Source organism: Pteronotus mesoamericanus, unplaced genomic scaffold (genome assembly GCF_021234165.1).
Source record: "Pteronotus mesoamericanus isolate MK-2021 breed Mesoamerican mustached bat unplaced genomic scaffold, CSHL_Meso_final contig_46, whole genome shotgun sequence".
Taxonomy (NCBI): Eukaryota; Metazoa; Chordata; class Mammalia; order Chiroptera; family Mormoopidae; genus Pteronotus; species Pteronotus mesoamericanus.
The window spans coordinates 8,466,957-8,483,944 of NW_026555170.1; the positions used below are offsets into that span (position 1 = coordinate 8,466,957).

General features: G+C 35.6%; 1 protein-coding gene across 2 annotated transcripts in view; it reads right to left on the reverse strand.

Moving 5' to 3' along the window:
• DTD2 (D-aminoacyl-tRNA deacylase 2) overlaps positions 1-16,988 on the reverse strand; it is a 59,167-nt gene that overhangs the window by 27,882 nt on the left and 14,297 nt on the right. The window contains exon 3 of one of the 2 annotated variants that reach the window (XR_008529512.1): positions 13,705-14,647. Coding sequence is in view for 1 of the 2 variants with exons in the window: in XM_054577917.1 (XP_054433892.1) it covers positions 14,322-14,647 (326 nt within the window). In the remaining variant the exon portion in view is untranslated. Of the gene's footprint in view, positions 1-13,576; positions 14,648-16,988 lie in introns of those variants that run through there. The other variant, XM_054577917.1, reaches the window with a different exon arrangement.

Consider the following 16,988-nt stretch of genomic DNA (forward strand, 5'->3'; position numbering starts at 1 on the left):
CAGCTAACTTGCAAATCTATATTCTCTGTCCCAGTCTCTGTATCTGAAATATATAAAGATATGAACCTACAAACAAAGGAATGTTTTATCTTTTTATCCCCTATGTTTCCCAGTACTGGGTATATAGTTGATTCTAAGTAAATTCTTATTTAAAAAGACTATGTTAACCTGGCCAGTGTGGCTCAGTTGGTTAGAGCATCTTCCTGTAAACTGAAGGATTGCTGGTTCAATTCCTAGTCAGGGCACATGCCTAGGTTGTGGGTTTGGTCCGCAGTTGAGGCATGCATGGCAGGCAACTGATCAATATTTCTCTCACATCAATGTTTCTCACTCTCCTATTTTCTGTCTTTCTCTGGAATCAAAAATAAAAATAAAATAAAAGCTAAACATAAAAATAGTGAAGCAGCCAATGAAAGACAAATACCATATGATCTCACCCATAAGTGGAATCTAATGAACAAAATAAATTAATGAACAAAATAGAACCATAGGCATAGAAACATGGAACAGACTGAAAGTGACCAGAAGGAAGGTGGGAGGAGGACAATGGTGGAAAGAAGGGGAAGGGACTAGACAAAGAAAATGTATGAATGACCCACGGATATTGTGGGAACAGTGTGGGAACTGACTGTGGAAGCAGGGGATGGGATGGGTGGAGGAGGGCAAAAGGGGAAAAATGGAGACAATTGTAATAGAATAACAATAAAAATGATTAAAAATAGTAATAAATAATAAAAAATAAGACAAAAAAATTTTTAAATGCATCATGTACATGATTGGTTTTATGAAAAATCAGTTCTCTTTGCCAAGGAAACATGAGTCAAAGTTTGCAGGGGGACTTCCAGGACAACCTTCTCCTTGATCAAAAGGAAAAGCCTTGCCAGGAAAGAAGCTGTTTTCTTCCCCTCCCTTTCCTTCAGGCTTGGAATGCTCTCATGTAGGAGCCGTCTTTGAAGATGTAGGACTTGAGGTACAGCAGCCATTTTGTAGCCAGGGGGCACTGGCAGAGAGAACCACAGACACGCTCACCAGAGAGGGACATTGTTGAGCCACCAATGGATTCTGAAGCCAGTCAGCCACCTCTAGACTTCTTAAACAATAATTGTCCTTATGATTTAAAAGATAAAATAAAATAAAAAATAAAAATAAACAACTGATGTCTTTTGAATTTTGACTGTGTCTAACAAAGAACTCCTGGGAGAGCGAAAGTCCAATATTTTTTTCTACTAATTATTGTCTACTTCAGGGTGAATCACTGTTGTAAGCTTAATAGTAGGCACCTTGCAATACCTTTATCTCTTCGCTTATAATGCCTACCACTGCTTTGCATATATTAGGTAGTAACTGGTTAATTAAATAATCTCAAATATTAATTAAGCTTAGAGTAGCAGTGGCCCAATATTGAAATGCTTGCATAATTTTCCTTTATTTCTAAGTGAGAATACCAAGGAAAAAAGAGGAGAAAATAATGAATTCATATATTATTACTATACTCCTACACATACTTATTTTATTTTTATTTTTTATTTTATTGTTCAAATACATTTGTCTCCATTTTCCCGCTTCCGCTTTCCCCTGCCCCCCCCACCTCCCCTCCCTCCCTCAATCCTTTCCCGCTTTGGCTTTGTCCATGGGTCCTTTATATATGTTCCTTGACTTGACCCTTCCCTTCCATTTCCCTGCCCCCCTCCCCTTCCTTCTTGATTCTGTCGGTTTCTTTTTTCTTTCAATATGGCTGATTATATTTTCCTTGCTTGTTTGTTTTGTTCATTAGGTTCCACTTGTAGGTGAGATCATATGGTATTTGTCTTTTACCCCCTGGCTTATTTCACTTAACATAATGCTCTCCAGTTCCATCCATGCTGTTGCGAAGGGTAGTAGCTCTTTCTTTCTTTCTGTTGCATAGTATTCCATTGTGTAAATGTAATAGTTTTTTGATCCACTCATTTACTGATGGGCACTTAGGTTGCTTCCAGCACTTGGCTATTGTACCTTGCGCTTCTATGAACATTGGGGTGCGTAGGTTCTTTTGAATTGGTGTTTTGGGATTCTTAGGGTATAATCTTAGCAGTGGAATCGCTGGGTCAAAAGGCAGTTCCATTTTTAGCTTTTTGAGGAAATTCCACACTGCTTTCCACAATGGCTGCACCAGTCTGCATTCCCACCCACAGGGTACTAGGGTTCCCTTTTCTCCACAGCCTTGCCAGCACCCGTTGTTTGTTGATCTGTTTACGATGGCCATTCTGACCTTAGTGAAGTGGTATGTCATTGTGGTTTTAATTTGCATTTCTTTGATGGCTAGTGATGCTGAGCATCCTCTCATATGTCTCTGGGCCCTCTGTATCTCTTCCTTGGATAACTGTCTGTTCAGGTCCTTTGTCTTTTTTTAATTGGATTGTTTGTCTTCCTGGAGTGGAGTCATGTGAGTTCTTTATATATTTTGGAGATCAAACCCCTATCTGATGTATCATTGGCAAATATATTTTCCCATACGGTTGGCTCCCATTTCATTTTGCTGATGTTTTCTTTAGCCGTGCAGAAGCTTCTTATTTTGATGAAATCCCACTTGTTTATTCTTTCCTTTATGTCCCTTGCTTTAGTGGACATATCAGTGAAAATATTGCTGTGTAGGATATCAGAGAGTTTCCTGCCAATGTTCTCCTCTAAGCCTTTTATGGTGTTGTGACTTATATTTTAAGTCTTTTATCCATCTTGAGTTTATTTTTGTGTATGATGTCAGTTGGTGGTCGAATTTCATTTTTTTGCATGTAGCTGTCCAGCTCTCCCAACACCATTTGTTGAATAGGCTATTTTTACTCCAAGTTATGCTTCTGCCCTCTTTGTCGAATACTAATTGACCATAGAACATGGGTTTATTTCTGGGCTCTCTATTCTGTTCCACTGATCTATGTGCCTGTTCTTGTGCCAATACCAGACTGTTTTGATTACAGTGGCCTTGTAATACAGTTTTATGTCAGGTATTGTGATCCCTCTTGATTTGTTTTTCTTTCTCAAAATTGCTGTGGCTATTTGGGGTTGTTTATGGTTCCATATAAATTTTTGAAATGTCTGTTTTATGTCTGTGAAATACGTCATTGGTATTTTAATAGGGATTGCATTGAATCTATAAATTTCTTTAGGTAGTATGGACATTTTAATGATGTTAATTCTTCCAATCCATGAACACAGTATATGCTTCCATTTATTTGTGTCTTCCTCAATTTCTTTCTTCAGTGTTGTATAGTTTTCTGTGTACATGTCTTTTACTTCCTTGGTTAAAGTTATTCATAGGTACTTTATTTTTTTTGTTACTATAGCAAATGAGATTTTTTTTCCTGATTTTATTTTTGGTGTATAAAAATGCTTTCGATTTCTGAATATTGACTGGGTATCCTGCTGTTTTGCCAAATTCACTTAATAGGTAGAGTAGTTTTTTGGTGGAGTCTATGGAGTTTTCTATTTATACTGTCATGTCATCTGCAAACAATGATAGTTTTACTTCATCCTTTCCAATTTGGATGCCTTTTGTTTCTTTTTCTTGTCTGACATTTGTGGCTAGGACTTCCAATGCTATGTTGAATAGAAGTGGTGAAAGCAGACATCCTTGTCTTGTTTCCGATTTTAGGGGGAAAGCTTTTAGTTTTTCACTGTTGAGTATGATGTTGCCTGTAGGTTTTTCATAGATGGCTTTCATTATGTTGAGGAATGCCCTCTTTCTTCCCATTTTTCTGAGTGTTTTTATCATAAATGGGTGCTGTACCTTATCAAATGTTTTTTCCACATCTATTGATATGATTGTGTGATTTTGTTTTTCCTTTTTTTATGTGATGTATTACATTTATTGATTTGCGAATATTGAGCCTTTCTTGCATCCCTGGGATGAATCCCACTTGATCATGGTGGATGATCCTTTTAATATATTGCTAGATGGGTTTGCTAATATTTTGTTGAGGATTTTAGCGTCTATGTTCATCAGCAATATTGGCCTGTAATTTTCTTTCTTTCTTGTGTCTTTATCTGGTTTTGGGATTAGGATGATGCTGGCCTCATAAAAAGAGTTTGGGAGTCCTCCCTCTTCTTGGATTTTTTGAAATAGTCTGAGGACAGGGGTTAGCTCTTCCTTAAATGTTTGGTAAAATTCTCATGTGAAACTGTGCGGTCCAGGGCTTTTGTGTGCCGGGAGGTTTTTTATTACTGATTCAATTTTCCCAGCTGTTATTGATCTGTTCAGGCTTTCTGCTTCTTCTTCATTCAGTGTTGGAAGGTTATACTTTTCTAGAAATGTGTCTATTTCATCTAGGTTTTCAAATTTCTTGGCATATAATTGCTCATAGTAATTTCTTACAATCCTTTGTATTTCTGTGGTATCAGTTGTTATTTCTCCTCTTTCATTTCTGATATTATTTATTTGGGTCCTCTCCCTTTTTTTTCTTGATGAGTCAGCTTAAAGGCTTGCCAATTTTATTTATTTTTTCAAAGAACCAGCTCCTGGATTGGTCGATCCTTTGACTTGTTCTTTTGGTATCTATGTCATTCAATTCTGCTGTGATCTTGATTATTTCCTTCCTTCTAACTTGCTCTGGGATTTGTTTATTGTTGTTTCTCTAGTTCTTGATGCTGTAGGGTTAGGTCATTTATTTGAAATGTTTCTATTTTTTCAGGTAAGCCTGTATTGCTATGAACTTCCCTCTCAGGACTGCCTTTGCTGTGTCCCATAGGTTTTGGACTGTTGTGTGTTCTTTTCCATTTGTTTCCAGAAACTTTTTGATTTCTTCTCTTATCTCATTATTGACTCATTCATTGTTTATTAGTGTGCTAGTCAGTCTCCATGAGTTTGAATGTTTTTGAGGTTTTTCCTTGAGGTTGGTTTCCAGTTTCAAGCCCTTGTGGTCCGAGAAAATGCTTGTTATTATTTCAATTTTCCTGAATTTGTTAAGGCTTGTTTTGTGTCCTATCATGTGTTCTATCTTTGAAAATGTTCCATGTGAAATTGAAAAGAATGTGTATTTTTCTTCTTTGGGATGAAAGGTTCTATATATGTCAGTTAAGTACATTTGATCTAATGCGTGGTTCAGTTCCATATCCTTGTTGATGTTTTGTTTTGAAGATCTATCCATTTTTGACAGTGGGGTGTTAAAATCCCCTACTATCAGTGTGTTGCTGTCTATATCTTTCTTGAAGTCCTCCAAGATTTTTCTTATATATTTGGGTGCTCCTATGTTGGGCACGTATAAGTGTACAATGTTTATGTCTCCTTGATGGATTCTTCCTTTATATACTCCTACACATATTTTTTAATAAATGCAGATATATGGGTTAAATACTGATGAACCTTATTCTGATCATATTATATCTCAGTAAATAAGAATGTGACAACAAAGTTTTTGGAAAAGTTTAGCAAATTTATAATGTCACCAAAAAAATAAAAATTAAAAAAACCCCTGCTCATCATTATTTATGAGATGATAGCAAGAACACTGAGTAACATTTAAAATAATATTCTGAAATCATCTTGAAACTAAAATTAGGCCCAGCTTTACAATGGAAAAAAACATTACCCCACACCAAGGTGACTGAAGGCACAACATTTATTCATTGCTTAAGACAATTGAGACACTTTTCTCTCTTGCTAATTTATACAGCTTTAAAACTTGCAGTAACTTCTGCCAATTCAAAACCCTGGGAAAATAAGTCACTCTGTTTATAGGGAGGAGAAGAAGGAAAGGATTTTTTCAACAATTTAGGAGGAATGCAGAGTGGCAATGGCTCAAAGTGGCCCTGGCAGACTGTGAACACGAGATCACCACGGAAACGTGGAGCTATGAAATGGCAAAGGGCTGAGTGAAATGCCTGAAGCTCATTCCAACGTTTAATAACCAGATGAAAACCCATGAGATGCAAGAAGAATTTAGTTATTTTGTAGACTAACTCACACGCTAGATGAATTAAAAAGAGACAATTATAGTTTAAATGAATACAAACACAAACGTTTTTTCCAGTTCCTCTGATTTATATTTAACCAATTTCTAATTTACAAGGTTCAGTTTTCAGAGGTCCACAAAATGAGAGTGCTGAGTAGGATCTTACAATATGCCAGGTACGAATTCCTCGTTTTTATGACAAGTCTGGGAGGTTGCAATACCGTAGGGTAGGGTAACATACAATTCATGGGAAAGCTGAGACTCCAACAAAGGCCTCTTGACTCTTGGTTCAGAGGTACTAACCACTATGCTATCAGTTCTCAGAGTCTATGGAAGAGTCACAGGGAAAAAGTGACTGTTAAAATGCAGATTCCCAGACCCCTTCTCAGAAATTGATTCAGTAGGTCAAGGGCAAGATGCAGGTGTGCAAGCTTTAAATGAAGAGCAACAATCTATGATGTGGTATTAAGCAAATGTCAGAAAATTTTCAATATCTGTCTTAAAAAAGGCAAGTATGCATATAATGAAAAGAAATGAAAGCCATGAGAACTATCTGAATGTACTCAGTCAGGAGAGAGGATAATCCAGGCATTAAGGAAACTAAACTTTGAAAATGATTACATCTACTCATAAAGAGACTTACCTTGGGCTGCAAAGTATATTAGAAGTGCTGGGAATACAAAGTGTGCTTTAGTTTACCTATGTTAGTACAAAACTTAGTAAAAAGAATCTCAAAATTGGATCCAAAGATGGTATTTTTGCTGGTATGGTCAGACATTCATTAAAAAACTCCTTACATCCTCTTTTAAAAAAGTCTGCAAGTATTTTCCCAACCCCAACTATTTATAACAGTATTAGCCAATGTTTCTCAGATATGAAATCTGTATGGTGCATTCTCTTCATAAATTTTAGTTTCCACATTCAGAAAAAAAAGCCGATGTAATAGATAAAATTTTACTAGGCTTCTTAAGAGAAAAATGCTGGCTGAAACAGTGCAAATAATTCATTCAATGGAAAAGCCCAGTAATAAGTACGGTCATATTTATCACGAATTTGGCTCTTTGTGATGCATCCTACAGAACTGCTTTATTTTGTATTAAATACAGAGGACTCTAATAGAGCTTGTTGCATCAAAATTCATTTTTATAAATAATAAAGACATTTTTATGTGGTTCACAAAGTTTGTTTTGCAAAGGACTCAAATTCAGGCTTCTTAAATGAGCCTTCTGTACTTTAAGAACAAGTTGGTCGTTTTTTTTTTTTTTATATACCTACCTCTTTTAGCTACAGAGCTAGTACATAAAAACAGTTATACTGTATTGGAAAGATACTATAAAGTGAACTTAAGAAAATGTAAAGGGACCACCCTGATATAATAAAATAGAACCAGCAATGGCCACATTTGTGCCAAATCTCAAAAATCTGTTTTAGATCCTCTCTAATCTTTCTGGGGTTATCTATTGCATTAAAACAAAAGCAACTGTATTAAACTTGCTTCCTGCACAGTCCAACTTCTCTTTATTCCTAATAGCAAAGAAATCTACATATATAAATACTGGTATAACTGAACCAAAATCAAGGATACTCTGGCCACTGACATATCTCCATATTAATTTAGGTAATATTTACTGAGGATTATTATTTTTTAGAAGTGTTACTTTTATTTATTTTTTTTAAAAAGATTTTATTCATTTTTTAGATAGAGGGGAAGGGAGGGATAAAGACAGAGAGAAAAACACTGATGTGTGAAAGAAAATTTTTGCACCCACCCAACCAGGGACCGGGCCTGCAACCCAGGCCTGTGCCCTGATCAAGAATTGAACCAGTGACCTTTCAGTTTATAGGAAAACATTCAATCCTCTGAGCCACACCAGTCAAGAATATTTACTGAGAATTGCTGAGCATGGGCAACATACACAGTATATGGGAGTACTGTGGGAGATGAAAAAAAAAATACTACACTATGTACACTATTATGTTGTCTAACGTTTTTTATACTATTGCAGTCAATATATATAAACATAAAAAATTAAAGCTGAAGTACTTAATCTCATCACAAGTGTCAAGAATGGGACAACACAATACCAAGGAAGGTGGAACAGGAGAAATTACTGTGTGGTCAGAAGAGATTGACTTGAGCTAGATAATGTATGATGATGGATTTAGAGGAGAGCAGAACTTAGGTAGAGGCATGATCTAAGAAAAATATGAATAGAGCTATACTGGAAAGTTTCTATAGGGGAGCAGTGGGAGAAAGGGTTAGAAAGGAGAACCGTGGGACCAGCCTAAGAAGTCTGGCTCATTCTGAGGAACAGTGTTTCTGGAATTCCAGTGTACACAAGAATCGCCTGGGGAAACAGTGAGATTCTAATTCAGTAAGGTTGGGATGGTCTCAGAAAACTGCATTTTGTGAAACTGTTGGGCTCTCCAGGTGATTCCTGTAGAGGTGGTTCACCGGCATATTTTGAGACACACTGCTCTAAAACAGAAGATTAAGAATCTTTTGCTATTGAAATATTACCCCCATTTCCCATAAGCTTGGGAACAACTAACTGCAGTCTTTGTTGTCCAATCTTTCTTCAGTATTTGGCACTGACTTACCATACATCGTGAAAGCTATCTTTTGTTAACAATGCATTTTTCTCGTTCTTTCTACCTCTCTGATCTCTATTACAGTAGTCCCCCTTATCTGCGGGGGATATGCTCCAAGACTCCCAGTGGGTGCCTGGAATCACTGATAGTACTCAAATGTCAAGAAAAGGTTTTTTTTATTATACATACATTCAATGACAAAGTTTAATATATAAATTAGGCACAGTAAGAGAGTAACAACTAAGGATAAAAATGTGACAATTATAACAATACACTGTAATAAAGGTTAAGTAAATGTGGTCTCTCTCTCTCTCTGCAAACTGATCTGATAACCAAGATCAAGGGTTATTAGAGATGGCTACGAAGTGACTAAGTGACAGGTAATGTATACAGCTTAGACACACTGGACGAAGAGATGATTTATGTCCCAGGTGGGATAAAGCGGGATGCTACGAGATTTCATCACGCTACAAAGAATGGCATGCAATTTAAAACATATGAATTGCTTATTCACGAAATTTTCCATTTAATGTTTTTGGACTGCAGTTGACTGTGGGTAACTGAAACCATGGAAAGCAAAACTGTGGCTGAGCGGGGGTGGGGAGGGGACTACTGTAGTGTCCTCTGGATTCTTACGTTATCTTTTCTTTATGTTTTCCCAAAATTCTGACTTTGGTCTTCTGCAGTTCTCCCTGCAGGATTTCATTCACTCCTGGAGTACGGAGAACCTTCATGCCAAACTCAGAAGTTTAGACTTTGCCCTTAGATAAAAAAGAGTTAAGGGATTTCTCAATAGCAGAAAGGAATGTTTTACAAACATTACCTTGAAGATGGCTGGCAAAAAAGGAATACAAATAGGAGGAATAGATGGAGGATTATCAAAATGGACTTTTAAAGTCATCAAGATGTGCCTTGTGTGGTATGGTGAAGTGGTTGGAGTGTTGCCCCGTAAACTGAAAGGTTGATGGTTTGAATCCCAGTCCAGGCACATGCTTGGGTTGTGAGTGCAATTTTTGGTTGGGGTGTGTGTGAAGCAACCAATTGATATTTCCCTGTCTCTCCCTCCTTCTCTCTCTAAAATCAATAAGCATGCCCTTGGGTGAGCATTAAAAAAAGTAATGAATAAAATCATCAAGGTGTGACTTCAGAATGAAAGTGTTACTTTTCTAGTTCTTCAGAAAAGCCTCATTTCTTTTTAAAGATTTTATTTATTGATTTTTAGAGAGAGGGGAAGGGAGGAAGTGAGGGAGAGAAACATTGATGTGTGAGAGAAACTTCGACTGGTTGCCCTTCGTACCCACCCCAACCAGGGACTAAAACTGCAATCCAGGCCTGTGCCCTGAGAGAGAATCAAACCAGCAACTTTTCCCTTTGTGAAATGATGCCCAACGAACTAAACCACACCAGCCAGGGCAAGTCTTATTTCAATAAATTAATAAATAAGGCACTCTAGATATTTTATCATGTGGGTTTTTTTAAATAAATTTAACTATAACAAATCAGTCCCTCTGCAGTGTGAATCATAGATAGTAAAAATTTGACGTCATTGTTCTTTTATAACACCAATGTGGGTTCTTATTCTCTAATACAAGTGGCACATGATTCTATAGTATTTGATCCTTATATTTGATGTTTAATTCTTTCATTATGTAGTCAATGAATCATCACAACACAGGCGTTATTCATAAATGGCAAGCCTTAAAATCCTGTGTGATTTTACTTTGTATGTAAAGATATTAAAACCACATTCATTGGTAGGCTGTGCCTTATACACAGTATTTTCTAAAACTAAATCTGTTAAGTCTCTAAATAGACAGATAAAATATTTAGAAATAAATGATATTCTAATTAAAAATTTCTAGAATCTTAGACAGAGGGAGAAGGCATCTAAATTATGTCAACCCTATCGCCTAATTTATTTTTTATTTTAAAATTATAGTTGACATATAATATTAGTTTTAGGTGCACAATATAGTGGTTGGACATTAATAGACTTTACAAAGTGTTTACCATGGTAAGTTTAGTACAAACCTAACACCACAGTCATTAAAGTATTATTGACTGTATTCCATATGTATGTTGCATCCTTGAGACTTATTTCATAACTCTGCCATCCAACTTAATAAATAAACCAATGTACTGGCTATTCTTTATCAAAAGATCAACATTGAGAGATGCTAAACTTTCATCATGATCAATTTCAACAACTCTTACTATAAGGAAAGTCAGGAAGATGGAAATCATTCCTCCCTACAATGTGACCTTCAGAAAATTATTTAAGCATTGTCTTACTTTCCACAGCATTATCCTCATTATATACTGGGAACATAAAATGAGATACTTATTGGAAGTTCTTTGTGCATCTTTGGTCAGAAAAGCTACAGAAAACCAAGGTGTAGTTATTTTCATATCTGCTATTTCTTTCGCCCTTGCCTCTTGTTCTAGTCTCCTTGGAAATGAAAAAGTTGGCCATCACTTTCTGCTTGATAACCTTCATGTGGCTGAAACTGTTATTCTCAAGCAATTTTTTTTAAAGGATAATTGCCTGAACTATAAAATGGCAATCTAGGGCTGTGAGTCAGCATTTCACCTACACACAAAATCAAAATGATTTAAAATAGGAAACACATAATCTTTTTAAAAGATATATACAGCTCTGGAGAAGCTTTGATAAAATTGGAGTTTGCAGGTTTATGAATAGTTTATTACATTTCAGTAAGTGTATTGTGAATCAATACAGCAAAAGTTTAAGGACAAAGAGCTCATTACCAAGGCAGATATTGATTCTCAACTTCCAAAATAGTACAGGAAGAATATAGAGAAAATATAATTTTTTTGTATAGAAGTCTAAAGTATCTTAGGAACACAGACCTAAAGAAATGGTAAGACTAAGAATTTTCAGCAGCTACTTAAGAAGTTTATTCAAGTTAATTTTTTCATCTTTTTGGTAATTAGAATTGTTATTTGGTTCTTTTTACTCTTTAAAACATTTTATTTTTATCTTTATAATTTACCTTTATTTTTTATTGAATTTATTGGCGTGAAATTGGTTCACAAATCCATACAGGTTTCAAGTGTGCAACCCAACAAAACATCATCTGCACATTGCATTTTGTGCATATCAGCAAAAGTGAAGTCTCTTTCTGTCTCCATTTATTCCCTTTGCGCACCTCCACCAACCCCCATCACCATTTCCCTCTGGCTATCACCACACTTTTGTCTGTGTCTCTGTGTTCCTTTGCTTAATCCTTTCCCCGTCTTCCATTCAGACCCCAACCCCCATTCCCTCTGACAGCTGTCAGTCTGTTCCATGTATCTCTGCGTCTGTTTGTTTTGTTAATCAGTTTATTTCCTTCATTACATTCCACACATAAGTGAGATCATATAGTACTTGTCTTTCTCTGACTGGCTTATTTCACTTAGCATTATGATCTCCAGGTCCTTCCATGCTGTTGTAACAGGTTAAGATTTCTTTTTTTTTTAAATGGCCAAGTAGTATTCCACTCTGTAAATGTACCAGGTTTTCATTCACTCACCTGATAGGTACTTAGGCTATTTCCAGATCTTGGTTATTGCAAATAACGCTGCAATGAACATAGGGATGCATGTGCATATATTCTTTCAAATTAGTGTTTCAGGTTCCTTCAGATATATTACCAGAAATGGGATCGCTGGGTTAAAATGCAGTTCCATTTTTAATTTTTTGAGAAAACTCTGCACTGTTTTCCATAGTGGCTGCACCAGTCTGCATTCCCAGCAACAATGCATGAGGGTTCTCTTTTTTCCACATTCTTGCCAGCATTTGTTTGTTGATTTATTGATGACAGCCATTTTAAAAAATGGTGTTAGGAAAACTGGACAGACAACATGAAAAAAAATGAAACCAGACCACCAACTTACACCATGTACCAGAATAAACTAAAAGTGGATTAAAGACTTAAAATGTAAGTTGTGAAACCATAAAAATTCTGGAAGAAAACACAGGCAGTAAAATTTCAGACATTTCTCATAGCAAAATTTTTGCCAATATATCTCCTTGGGCAGGAGAAATAAGGAAAATATAAACAAACAGGACAACATCAAACTAAAAAGTTTTTACACAGCAAAAGAAACTATCAACAAAATGAAAAAGGAACTCACTGAATGGGAGAACATATTTGCCAATGATATATCTGATGATAGGTTAATTTTCAAAATATATAAAGAACTTATACAACTCAATACCAAGAAGACAAACAACCCAATTAAGAAATGGGCAGAGGACCTGAAAAAATATTTGTCCAAATAGGACAAATAAGCAGGTGGCCAATAGGCATGAAAAAGTCCTCAGTGTCACTAATCATCAGAGAGATGCGAATTGAAACCATAATGAGAAAAATCTTTTTATTTTTTTAAAAATTTTCATTTATTGAATTTAGAGAAAAAAGAAACATTGATGTGTTGCTCCACTTATCCATGCACTTACCTGTAAGTGCCCTCACCAGGGATTGAACTTGCAACCTTGGTGCGTTGGGACGACATTCCAACCAACTGAGCTGCCCAGCCAGGGCAGAAAAATATCTTTTTAAATCACGTTGCAAGAGTTTGCAAAATGTGAGTTTAACATTTTATTGATTTATTATTTCATTTTCTTACATATCTTCCTCTCTTGCCTTTGCAAAGTCTATTTGACTAGCTGTCTATTTTATGTCACTCTCCTAGCTTGGGCTGTCTAACAAAAGACTATAACCTAGGTGGCTTAAACAGAAATTTATTTTTTCAGAGATCTGATGGTTAGAAGTTGGAGATCAAGGTGGCAGCATGGTCAGTTTCTTTTGAGGGTCGGGGGGCAACAGAGAAGTTCACTAATAGAAAAAATTAAAGTGGCTTCAAATCATCAAATAGATAATATGAAAATGAACACGTGAACTTGTTTTCAAATAATTCCAGTAGAAAAACTTTCCTTTTTCTTCCTTTATAGCAATCTAATTCAACAATGAAGGAACTTCCTAAAAAAAGTGACATTATAAACTAACACTAGTTTCATGAAGAAGTAACTTTTAAAAGCAAAAGACTGCCCTGGTCAAGTGGCTTAGTTGGTTTGAGTAGGGAAAAAAAAGGCAAAAGACTAAATATGAGATGTACATTGTTTTGGTAAAAAAATGAGAAGTATTAATCCATTGGTATATTAAATAAAAACACCTTTTAATACCTCTTCCTATGTCAACTAACCATTCTTAAAATAATTTTAAAACACTTGGATATGCTTGGAAAGTAATATAATACACAGTAACATTTATTACATTTTCATAGATATTAAAAGGAACAATAAACTGCATAATCTTTTGTTCAAAATATAGAAAACTGAATAGTAAAGCAAAACTGACAAAATTGCAATTTGTTTTTGCTAGATTTTACCCAACTTTAATATTTGTTTTTATTACATACTACATAAATTTAAGGGTGTAAGAAATATATATATTTTTTTGAAATATATTTTTCTTGATAACTCGTCATTGCAAAATACTTAAATATAGCTCTCTAAGAACATTTCCACAATGACCATAAAGTAAATAGAAAGCATTTCTCAAAATTTCAAATTAAAGCGTAGGGAAAAGCAGAATGAACAATGACTGAGATCCAGAATTTAGGTGACTAGCAAGGTCATTCAATTAGCAGGTTGCAGAGTTAAGAATTGGACCCAGGATTTCTCATCTAAAAATGCTGCAGATCAGTTTATTCAAGAAGAAGGGGTGGGGGGGCGAAATCCAACTATAGTCCAGATCACTTTATACCAGGAAACAACTGTAGAAACTGACTTTTAATTTTTCAAAACTCAATCAGGTGCGTGAATGGTCCATTGGTATCCAGCTTTAACACTTGCCTGTTCCCGTAAGTGCCATGTTTCACCACAACCCCGGCTTCAGCGCACTTGCTGTTAGCAGCTAATTCTTTTTCACATAGAGTCACAAACTGGGAATAAAGTTCTAACCCTTCTTCTTTTCCAGAGTTAGAGTGATACTGCATGTTTCTTCCTTTTACTTTCCCGCCAAGGGTGGCTTGAGGGATAATAAGAATGTTGCCGGGTAGATCCAATATAGAGACGTGCTTTCCATTTTCTGTTTCACTTAATTTCACGTTTAGCAGTGTATTAACTGGGTGAGAAAGAAAGGGAAAACATTTTGAAGTAAAAAACAAATGAAGAAAAAAAATAAACCCAACAATTTTCTAGTCAGCAAATCTCATACTTAAAACCCAGTTTGTCAGCTCATGCTTCTTACCCAAAGTCTTTATTTAGATTTTAAAAACTGCTTCATTAAGCTGAATGATCTAAGCATGAAAAACAAGGCAAATTTCATGCAGAAAATGGAATAATGCTTTAAATGTGGGACAAAATTAACTGCATACTGAAACCTGAAAATATTGTTGCCCTGGGGGACACATGAGAAGATTTTTGCCTTTTTATTCCTTTTTACATTTCATAAGCAAATACCATTAGAAAAAGACTGAGATAAATCCTCCTTACATCAAATTCTGCTTCGTAACAAAGAATATTAAATAAAAATCTTAGTGTATATATTATTTTAAACTTAATTGCCTAGAGTTCTAAGCTGAGACAAAGGTACCAAGTTCAATTCCATGATAAACCACCTAATTTTATAATTTTATAATCTCAAAGGCACTATTAATATAGACTTATCATTTTACAGATATAACCCATGGGAGAAGAGTAAAGGTGAAAGCAAGAATCATCAGAATTTCATTGTTACTAGGGAGAAGAAACTGGGACAACTGTAACAGTATAAATAATAAAACATTGAAAAAATAAAATAAAACAAAAGCAGTAACTTTCATTCTGTAAATAGACATCCCATCCAAACAAATTAACTTTGAGAACCTCAAACAATTTATTTACTGCGCTAGATTTTCACCTATACATCCCTGATCTTGCCATGTTGCTACTCCCCCGGTCTGTATGACATGAGGGCAAGAGCCAAATGTTAGTGGCTTACACATAACAGATGTTTGTTAAATTGAATTGGGTCTACCTTGTTTATGTGTATTTTGTCAACCACCAGCTTTGCACATATATAGTAGGTACTCAATAAATCTTCGTGAATTGAAAAGAAGAGAAATTCATTGTTACAATTGAAAAAGCAAATCCAAAGGTTTAGAGTTACTGATATTATCTTCATATACATACAATGGTATTACTATTTTTACGGCACTTATGAAATTGATACTCATAGCTAATAAGTATCAAAATCACCATAAATATTGATGTGTACTAAAAAAAAATCTAGACTTAGAAAACCTATGCATCTCAACATTAGCCATTTTCAAAACAATAATCAAAAGATGTGCCTAATGTAAGTAGCACAAGGGTCTTCCTTCCTCTATAAAATAAAAATAGCTTCTGCTTGTAAACAGTAGTCCTGAGAGGATAAATGGTAAAATAAACTATATAAACCTCACACTCTTGCCCAATAATTAGGTTTGGAAAGGTAAGCTTTCTGGTGTGGTAGTCAATGGTTTCAATTATCATAGGGTCTGTAAAAATATTAGTAAGGCTTCAGCATGGTTGCACCACTCTACAATCAGGGAAATAACCTGGTATAACCTGCCAAGGAGACCGTCCAAATGAATTCCTGAGCTACACATTAAGCACTATCAATTTTCACTTAACTAACATCTATTTTAAACTATTTCCGCCTGGCTGGGGTGGCTCAGTGGACTGAGTGCCAGCCTGCGAACCAAAGGGTTGCCAGTTCCATTCCTAGTCAGGGCACATGCCTGGGTTCCAGGCCAGGTCCCAGTAGCAGATGCATCAGAGGCAGCCACACATTGATGTCTCTCTCCCTCTCTTTCTCCTTCCCTTCCCCTCTGTCTAAAAATAAATAAATAAAATCTTTAAAAAAATAAAATACCTCTAGTATTCTCTATTACAAATAGGACTTGGCTATAGAGCCAGCAGTCCTTATTCATTACTTCTAAGGAAACTGTAACTCTCCAGGGCACTTCTTTCCAATGGAATTCTTGATCTAGCTACCCAGGCCTCAGGCTAGTAACAGAGTAGGGAGGTAATTCTGCAATAACAGGCCAGAGCACGATTTATTATACTTCCACACAACTCCCTCTGTAGACTATGACTGAGAATTCAATTAATGCTGTTGGTAAACAAATATTAGTATGCAGAAGTAAATGTAATATAAATACGAATTGTCAGCAAGTAGAATTAAAAGGAGACAACGAATGAATGAATGGCATGTTGGAGACTCAAAGATCCTAAGACAGGTTATCAATCAAGTGTCTCTAATGATGTATATGGAAAGTTAAGTTTTGACAGATCTCTGGATCTCAGTCCAATTACACTGAAGATGAATTGAAGATTCATCACACTCTAGGTTAGCCATGCTATTTCAGACTTTATGGCTATAACTGGTGTTTACGTTCCCAAAGGCACATGATTTGATTGGAAAAGATCTGAATCCACGT